This window comes from Mustela putorius, unplaced genomic scaffold (genome assembly GCF_011764305.1).
Source record: "Mustela putorius furo isolate JIRA1106 unplaced genomic scaffold, ASM1176430v1.1 tig00003909_pilon_pilon_pilon, whole genome shotgun sequence".
NCBI classification, from domain to species: Eukaryota; Metazoa; Chordata; class Mammalia; order Carnivora; family Mustelidae; genus Mustela; species Mustela putorius.
Window position 1 is genome coordinate 13,651,276 of NW_025422057.1, and position 10,029 is coordinate 13,661,304.

The 10,029-nt window shown below is 45.5% G+C and overlaps 1 protein-coding gene across 3 annotated transcripts in view; it reads left to right on the forward strand.

Moving 5' to 3' along the window:
• The window catches only part of SHTN1 (shootin 1), a 103,968-nt gene extending 94,561 nt beyond the window's left edge, over positions 1-9,407 (forward strand). For 2 of the 3 annotated variants that reach the window (XM_045068923.1, XM_045068925.1), the window contains one exon: positions 7,618-9,407. In XM_045068923.1, coding sequence (XP_044924858.1) covers positions 7,618-7,840 — 223 coding nt within the window. In that variant the 3' untranslated portion in view covers positions 7,841-9,407. The remainder of the gene's footprint in view (positions 1-7,617) is intronic. The other variant, XM_045068926.1, reaches the window with a different exon arrangement.
• Positions 9,408-10,029: the final 622 nt, after the last annotated feature.

Below are 10,029 nucleotides of genomic sequence, written 5' to 3' on the forward strand. Positions count from 1 at the left end.
GGTAGTTGATGAAAGACTAACATTAGATGTCTCTAGGTTACTGTGATCAGTCAAACATTTCTATGAAAGAAAAATACCTAATTGCCTTTCAGGTTTTGAATTAAAAGTAAGATTGATTTCATCATCATTTGACCTCTAACTGGTCTCTTTAGTTTTAGGTCATTATTTCTAGTGTAAATCTGATGTAGAAAAATGAAATTGAAAGTGCTGCTTTTTTGGGTTGGAGCTGGAGATGCTGTACTTTTGCAATAGGTTACCAAATAGAACTCGAAATTCTTAACTTACTTTTAGGGAAGCTTGGCATAAAATGCTTCTCTCAAACATTGACCTCAGCCGGAAATGAATGTGGCTGGCCATATACCTACTCCTTGAGAGGTCGGGGTCAACATTTTGTTCACATGGAAAATGGAGTTCTTTTAGTCCCCACGGTGGAAGGGGCGGGTTTTCTTCCTGTTCTTTCATCCGACACCATTGCCTCATCTCCCTCTCTCCTCCTTTCTCTTCCTTTGTGTGTGTGTGTGTATGTGTGTGTGTGCGCGCGCGCACACGTGTGCGTCTGTGCGTCTGTGTGTGTGTGCATGGCATGGAGGGGAGAGTGGAGGGCCCCTTCCCTGTCCTTAGTAAACATTTGCTTCTGAGAAGAGACTACGAGCCGGCAGAATGGACCGCATGGAAGTTACTGCTTAATCTGATGCTCTTATACAATTAAAGGATTTGCTGTGCCCTCCACTGTAATCTTAGTGCTGTCGAATTGTGTACTCACACCGCAGGAAACAGCTCTGCTCAGCAAAGCCCTGCTACAAAGGTTCTCCTTGTGTGCCTGTACATGGATAATTAAGTCTTAACAACAAAATTAGCAGAACAACTGGATGTTCTGGAAGTTGAGATCCCCTCACTTCGTCTTTTTTTTTTTTCCCTCCCTGCCCCCCCACACCTCGCCCCGGGAGTTCTCCTGTGGACTGGCAGAGAGGTCCGCCCGTTGGTATTGTCTAACAAGTGTTCTGAGTCACTGTGCGAACACCTTCTTCCAGGTTAATTATTGAGGCTGTCTGACATCTAGTGTGAACATTCTGTTGAGTAAATCACAAAATGACTGTGAAAAATGCTACCAGTCATGGTCAACTCTCTCAAAGAATTAATTGCCTCCTAACATTTGCCTTGGGTTGTAAACACCTATGATTTTAAGAGACTTAGCATAAAATGTATCATTTCTGCAGAGAGAACCAAATTGCCTTTCGTACTTTGTAGTTTTTTTTCTTTTAAGCATGTTTGAGTGTTTGTGTTTCCTTTTTGTTGTATATGGTGATGCCGAGCAGAGATTTTTTAATCTGTTCAAACAGAAGTTGCAAATTAAAACTTAAATGCAATTTCAGATCTCAGAATAAACTGACTTCACTTCTGGACCCTGATAAACACATCTCATTTGAAATATACTTTGTCCTGTGCATGAAAAGTGGTACACTGAATTCTCTGTGACCTCCCATCTTAAAATACATAACAAAGTAAATGTAAGGTGAAGTGTTTGAAAATTTTTAAATATTGTTCTGAAAGCCTAAAATAAAAATGCAACACTATATACATGTTATGCACTGTATGCACTGTATGCAACACTGTATGCATAGCCCTTTGGAGGAGCCAGTGGTATATATGGTAAATTTTGTAGAAGACTACGTCTCTTAAAATACTTTGAAATAACGTTCACTTTTTAATAGCTGGGATCTGGATGGGTTTTTCATGGTGACTTAAAGTGGGGAAAAATTACAGAAAGCTTAAAAAGTAGCCCAAAAAAGTATCACACATGTTTCAAAATCTTTGCCTGAGCTGAAATCAATCTTAGTTCCTGCTTTATTGGTGTTGGTTTTGTTGGTGAGAATGGCCCTGGGTTCCTGAGCCTCCCTGGGGCCGGAGTGTTTCCAGATCTGTGAATGTCCACATCTTGCTCATGTTAGGATCAAGGGAATTGGGACGAGTCTTTGGGGTGCCTCCCGCGTCTGCGCCAGAACCCATGCACCGAGTTCCCTGTGCTCCAATAACTCCAATAAAGAAAATACGGCTCCGTGTGGACACACATGTCTTTGCTCAGCCATTGTTACTTCTTTTAAGAAGGAATTCTTGTTAGTCTTTAGGGCAGAGCAGCATCTGATAGCTAATGTCAGGTTTTCAAACCACAGTGCTATTCTGTTGTTAAACAATGGTTGGGTTTTTTTTTCATACTTTAAAATTATATCTATTTTTTTCATCAGATAGAGAAGCTGACCCGAATTGAAAAACTATTCTTTGACCTAAAATGGAGTTTTGAAAAGCACACAAAGCCTAAAGAGTTCAGCTTTGTTCTACCTTCATTATATTCGAAAGTATTAAAATTGGGAATCATACAGACAGTCACACCTTCTATTTGAAACTCTGCTGGGAGATTTTGGACAAGTGTATTAAAATCTCCTGGAAAAGAGGGTGCCCAAGGGAAACAATAAACATTACGTCTGCTACAGAGCCGCCCCTGTGCCCTGCCCTACAGACTGTATAAAGGGCTTCAAAAACAAAGTAAGACTTCGTATTTTTACACCAGGGAAAAATATAGAAACTGACTTCCTCTTTGGAGTTTTCCCAGGAAACTACTTTATAAAGGCGAATTTAAATCTTTCCGTTTTCTGTCCTTGGAGGTGGTAAATATGATTGCGGCTTTATTCATTTTTATTGTAAATGAAACAGAGTTCAGACCGTCCGGCTGTGCGTCATTTGCTGGATGGCTGCCACCGACTAATGCAGACGTCCCACTGGGAGACCAGAGAAGAACTATACTTTGATTCACCAGATTGTGTTAAATAGTCCAGCTGTTGCGATTTGAAAGATAGTTACCTCAGAAGTGAAGTAGAAATGAACTTGGCATTTATGCCTCAAACCATTTTTATACTGTTTGGCAATCAGCTTTTCAGAGGTAGCATTTTATAAAATAACTCTCGCCGCTTAAAAGTTTCATTCACTGTAATGTTCAAAATGTCCCACCTTTATATTATCAGTAAAATTAAGCTTGAGTGATATGCAGAATTTGCATGAAATAAGCATTTCCCCCTTCATTTCATGAGCTTTGATTGTATTCAATTGAGCTCAGAACCACATCTATTAGGGCTCTTTTGGGCATTAGTTAATTTGAATTGCAGCCGAAATGTTAGCTAGAATGTTGTTGAATATAATTGGAATGTGGAAAGTTGATTTTGAAAGGAGTTTCATTGAATGCAAACAATGATGTGCTTTTTTAAAAAAAAAAAAAAATTAGAATGCTGCTCTTTCGTCTCTTGTAATACAGTCTGAGAAATCACAGAGTCCCTTTCTGGAAGTTCAGCTTTGGCAGTACTGTCTACTATAGTTCGGGTGCTCCTGGTACCCCTCTGCTCTGGAGTCGGGTCCTTCTTCCAACCCGCGTGCCCAGCCCCGCACTCTGGCTCCATTGGCTGCTTTCTAAGAGGGCACCCATCCGGCTTCCTCGAGCGGCACAGATTGCTGCGTTGCCTCTTAGCTCTTAATACGCTTTTTTCGGTTTTTCTTTTTGTCTTGAAACAGCTCTTGAGCAAACCTAAAATGATCCATGAAAATATTTTGAATGGATCCTAAATGACTACCAGTATGTTGTGGTAAGAAAGAAACCCCAGGAAATCCAGATTCCAGGATTTTAGCCCTGGGTCTGCTCCTAACAAGGTGTGTGCCCTCGAGCAGATCGATTAACTCACTCTTCTTTGGTGTCTTCATCTGACAAATGGAAAGGTTAGACTAGTTCCTGTCCATCAGGCCTTTCAACCCGAATGGCATGTGAGTTTAGTCTTACTTTATGGAACACCCATAAAATTTAAAACTTGGAGATTTTGTAGCGTACAGGAGAAGATCTGCCATAGTTTTCATGGTTGCTAAATATTATTAATTCCTCATTTGTGGTCACTGCACTTAGGTGAAGAATTAAAGCAGAAAAATGGAACTGAATGATAGTCTACTGTAATTTCTGTTGGATTGTGGCATTTGAGCCCCTGGGAATTTATGTTAGAGGAGAAGCTTTAACTTGCTAGAATCTGCCACCGTGACTGCCCAGAGCAAGAGCCTGGGTTCTTGGCACTGTCACTGATGGTACTCTCTGGCTCTTCCTGTGAGATGGGGATGGAGAGAGATGGGGGCTGCAGAGGAAGGTCTCTCTTTCCAGAAGGGCCCCGGGCAGCTCCCTGTGGGGACCAGGACCAGGCCTAATGTCTCAAATCCAGAGGAGTTACAAGATAACAGAGGGGAAAACAGCAAGGCATAGCTGAAAGGGACAGACTCGGAAAGATACATCTGAAAACAGATTCAGAAAGACATAAACCAGTAAGCATGCCAAAATTAACCTGTGACATCATTACCCTGTTTCTGGAAGAAGCCATCTGAGGTAAGCCTCATGGAAAATGCAGGAAAACAGAGATGGCTCCTAACTCTTGACCTGACTCTGCCACGGGTTCTTCCCTCCCAGCCTCATTTTGCTCCTCGGTTAAAGGACCACTTGGACTCGATGATTGCTGCAGTGCCTTTTAGCCTTAACCCATTGGGATTCCAAGTCCATGGTCATTATCCTGGAGAAATCAGTTACTCTGACTCTCAGTGCAGAGATTCAGAGAAATTGCCCACAGCGCCAAGTTCAGCAATAATCAACAAAGGAAAAGAGTTCTCAAATTGTAGGCTGTGGGTGACTTAATAATAGATTAATCTACAGTTGAGAAACTTACTTCAGGAAAGAAGAACAATTCTCTAGACGGAGATAATTTGGGCCAATTTCATCCTGACCACACAGGGTGTCTGAGTTTTCAGTTCAGTTGACATCCAGCTATCTTTTTTTATCTGTGCTCTGAGAGCATCTCCTGGAAGTTTTCACTTCTAGCCGAGGCAGAAAGCTTTTTTCAGATGTGTTCCTCCCCACTTCACTTGCAGACACACACGGGCTCAAAAACATTTGCATTGGTTCTGCAGAAGGAAGAAGGTCAGTGTGGGTCGATGGAAGTTGCTCACCTGGAATGAGGTGAAGCTTCCTTGCCATGCTCAGAGCGGACTGGCTGGCTTAGTTAGCGGTGGGCTCCGTGACAAGATGGCGGAGTCGGACTGGTGGCCAACCTACGGACGGTTGTGTCTTTGCCTGGAACAACCTCATTTCTTTAAATTCCCTTGCCCCTTTGTCTCCAGGTTAGGGTTGACCACAAGAGAACTCTGCGTGAGATTGAGAAGGCAGCAGTGGCCTAGTAGTCAGCTGTTTTGTTCTGATGGCCCGGAAAGTCCATGTAGGGCAGGTGCTACTGTGGTTCATGTGAGGTATCACCTAGTTGGCCCACAGTTTTCCCAGCTCCCCCACCTCCTCCTCCAGCGTTTCCAAAGTTTAGACTAAGAGTGTGTGCAGTTCCCTGTGTCAGGCTCCAGGGTGTCCTGCAGGTGGTCTGCATCGCGCAGTTAGAGACTGGGCAGGACGGATGCACCTCTGGTTTGTCTTCCATCTCTTGCCACTTTTCGCCCACCTTCCAGTTCCTCGCTGGAACTGCGGACTTCAGGCCCAGCCTCCAACACAGAGGCCACAGACTCCCCTAGACGGACTGGCTCTTTCCCTTGCCCGACGACTAATTCGGATTGTAGAGCCCACGTCTCTCTCATAGTGGTTCTGCTCCTCTGCCTGTACCCTAGTGGACACTGTCTTCCAGGTGTCGCCTGGGTCCAAGAAGGTCAAACCAGGTACCACTGGGGAAACTGTGGGGAAAATTCCCAAAGCATGGCAACAGATGACCCGAGAAGTGGATCTTTGGCCAAGGTTGACCGGTAGTGTCCTGGTGTTTTCTAGTGACAAGGGTGTTGCCGAATCTGGCCTCCCTCTCACGCTCCTGGCCATCCCAGTGCTTTCACCACTGCCACAGGAGACCCTGTGTGTTTGTGACCTGTCGTCGTCAACAAATGACAATATAACCGGGCAGCCAGGGGGCGTGGCTTCCAAGCTTTTGGACAGGTTCCATAGTGCTGGTCAGAAAGCGGGAAGACCCTGGTTGTGCGGTTTAAGTTTGTAGTACCTGGGGCCGGACCCTGGGGGCTGCTTTTTCTCAGTTGTGCATCTGTTCTGCTGTTTTTGTCATAGAAGAGAGACCTCCAGACCTATTCACACCAAAGCCTGGGTTGCCGAGCCTCTCACGCTTCATTAGTATCCGCCCATTTACGCCACAAGTGGATCCGTGCTAGGTCCTGGGTAGAAGTGTGAACAAGGCTAACAGTCCCTGTTTCGTGGACGCTTCCACTTTACTTGAAGAGACAGATGTTACACAGCTAATTACCCGGTGTTGCATGACTGTGGGGAGACCAGCAAGAGGGAAGGAGCAGGTGATAAAGGAGTGGCCTGCTCCCGGGGTCGGGGAACAGTAGCATCAACTCTTGCAAGGGGCAGGGCGAGCAGTGAGCTCCCCAGGACAAAGTCTTGGCATCCAGAGTTGGGACGGGGGTGTGCTGGTTCGTGCTTAACATCTTAGCATTTGCCAAGAAGATCGGAAGAGCCCCTGCCCTGTCTGCTGCATACCCATCAAGCTTCAGGACCAGGTCAGGTACCCCAATACCTTCCCAGGGTGGCCTCTGACTAGGACTCCTGAGAGGAGTAGGTGCCAGCGGCCGGCTTTCCTGACCCGTGGCAAGAGAATACACAGATAGCTCTGTCGCAGAGACCGTCACCCACGTAGCTTGAGAAGAGGAAGCTTCTTGCATCAGAATAGAAGGGAAGAGGGGGAGCCTCTGTGGAGAAGGAAACAGCTTCTGAAATCCCTTAAGACATTTCTCAAGGAGCACGATTCTCCTTTTTAGAAAGAGTTGATGGTCACTTAGCATTTGAGCTTATTGCCTGGATTCTTCCATCGGCCTCAGTCCTCCCTGAGCCTCTCCTGGCCTGACCAGATTTCTTCTTGTCCGTCCTGGCAGGAGCATCTCAGCTCTACCTCCTCGGCGGGGGTGGCTCCCTTCGCTGGGAGCTAGTCTGCCACCAGGTGTCGCCAGGGACGCGCAGGGGGTGGGCGTGGGACTGAGGGGCTCCTGGGTAAGTGAAGGTGGGACAGGAGTCTGGGTGGCAGCAGGGAGGCCCGCGCGGCACCCAGGAGCTTTGTCGCGCGGCACCCAGGAGCTTTGTCGCGCGGCACCCAGGAGCTTTGTCGCGCGGCACCCAGGAGCTTTGTCGCGCGGCACCCAGGAGCTTTGTCGCGCGGCACCCAGGAGCTTTGTCGCGCGGCACCCAGGAGCTTTGTCGCGCGGCACCCAGGAGCTTTGTCGCGCGGCACCCAGGAGCTTTGCACTTCTTGAGAAGAGTGTGTAATTAACAGGTAGGTGCGTTTGGCTTTTTAACACTTCCGTAGTTAATTGCTCTGACTTTTTCCGCCTTCTTTCTTCTGGCCTCGCGCTCCTAATGTCATCTAATAGCTCCTTTTTTCTTTTAATGGCTGGCACCTCAAAGACCACTTTGTGCATGTTAATTAGACTTAGAGCATTTGGGTTTTTTTTTGTTTTTTTTTTTTTTTTTTTTGGTTGGTCTGAGTCCAGGAATATGAAAGCCAAATATTTGCTGTTTTTTATTGTTTTGTGTAACTGTTCTTCCTCCAGGCCTCTCAGTAACACCGGACACAGGAGCGAGAGTTCGGGCCATGAGCAGCGAGCGGGACCCGTTGTAGTTTTAGATCCTGTTTCCACACATGAACCCCAAACCAAAGACCAGGTCACTGAAAAAGATTCCACTGCACGCAAGGATGGCGAAGAGGAAATAAAACCGGAACACAAAGAAGACGGCATTGAGAAAACGAGAGACACAGACAGCTCCCACTGCTGATCCGTACCCCAGAGGGCTGATGGGTGTACAGACCCTTCCCGGAGGGGTGTTGGCAAGCGATCCGTTCTGGTGTGTTGGCAAGCGCCGTAGACATTCTGTTCTTGTCACTGTACTCAGAATGCAGGTTCTTTTCTGGTGTCACTTTTGTAAGTAATTTACCTATAAACATAAGTAAGCTCAGCAAAATACACATCCTCTGTAGGTTTTGTTTTTCTTCCTAGGGATAAGATATTTTTTTCGAATTACTGTGTTAAGTGTGACTTCTTCTGGAAGGTCACAGAAAATTCGGGTGTCTGTCATTTTAGGTAACGTGCATACCACTCATCAAATGTACGGCTGAAAGTCTGCAGGGCTGTGGATGAGTGGATGAGTAGAACTGTCCAACTTTAAGGAGATTTAAAACCCCCTCTCCCCAAAGCAGCTTCTGTTTTCGGTCTGATCTTTGGAGAGAGAAACTGGAGCAGCGTGAAAATTGTGAGGCACCGTGGTGTACAGATCACTTTCTAGGATATACCGAGATAAGCTTCAAATTCAGGAGCTACAGACATCAAACCAGCCCTCCCAGAGACCAGGCTAATTGCATGCATTGTCAGCTCTGGGACGGGGCATGTGCACCAGTGACTGTGTCCAAAGTCATTCCCGGTGGGAATGCGCTGGTGGCCCAAATGTAGAATGGAGGGGAAAGTCCCAGCCTTGGATTTCATCAGGTGCTATCTCAGTAAACCGTGTGCCCTGTACTCGGAGCTCCTCGTGTTTTCTCCCATACTGAGCAGCACCAGTACCATGGTTTATCGCGATTTGTCGCGATTTCTTCTGCACAGTGACGAGAAGTAATAAGCACACAGTTTTCTTGCTTCACTGCTGTTCTACATTACACAGGTTTCTTGTGTGCGTTTGTGTGTTTTCTTAAAGAAATTAAGTGGTAGTTAGTCTCTAAAAATACGTTTCAGTCTACCACAGTGAATAAATAGAAATGTAATCAGGGATTTTTAAAAAAGAAAAAAAAAAACTTATACAGCTTTTTCCACGTTGATTGTTTCCAAATTGGTGTTTATTTAAAATAAGTGGTAATGTACTTGAATGCATTTTTTATGACAATGATTCAGTAATGGTAATTTTACTATTAAAGAAAGTGGAAGGTTTAGTTTTGTTAGCGTGGCTCAGCATGTAGCTGTCAGGTGTTTCTCACCTAAGGGCAAAAGAAAATGATAGTAATAATGTTAGTGGTTGTGTTTCGTTTTTGCACGTGTGCTAAGCGTAGGCTCGAAGACGCGGGTAGGCAGGGAAATCAATGTACTTCCTAAATTTGGAGATAATTACCCTTCTGTAGCTTTGTTATGCTTGCCTGTTTCCATGTTCTTCCAGTGATGATTTTACAGTTACTTATCGGTTTACTCATGGGGAATTAAAATGTAATGTTTTCCAACTGTAATTTTCCTAATGGAATAATAGTGCTCTAGGATATACTGACTACAGACTGCATTAGCTCTGAGACAAGTTCTGTTGTGCTGTGATTGGAACTCTCCTCGCCACACTTATTAAAAAGCACTGACAGTTTCCCACTCAAGGTCAACTGTGGTTATTGACAGTTTTGGTTGAGTTCCCCAAACCAGTCACTATTCGGTAAGAAAATTGCCCAAGAGTCCATGACTTTAGTCATTGTTTGTAATCGGCACCGTGGTTTATTCTGAGGACTTTTACCTCGTGTTTTCTTCATGCTCTCCTTCCTGGGTCTGACGGAGGAGTCTGCCGGCAACGGGTTTTACGTACACCTAGGAGTAGAGGGACACACACACCCATCATTCCATATTTCATCACACTCATCAGCAGGATGATACCCTTAGGAAGACACTGTCCATTCCAGGGTAAGACGGTAATTGCTTGGTGAGATGTGTTGCGGGGCCCGGCACCAATCAGTACCTGGTCTTTGAAAGTCTTGTCTTTTCCAAGTTGCCTTCTTACTTCGTGGTGGTCAGAAAGCACTGAAAATGAGCTTGGTGGAAAGGTATATGATGTAGGATTTTCCTCCCCTTGTTCTGCCTGCAGTATTCCTTTTCATATCAGTGTTGGGGTTTGGCCCACTGGGGTGCCATTGTCAGCAAACAGCCCGAGACAGGAAAACCCAGGAAGACCAGCACACGTGTCTTCAGGGGAAGTTCTTAGCTATTTCCTCAAAAACATTATAAATG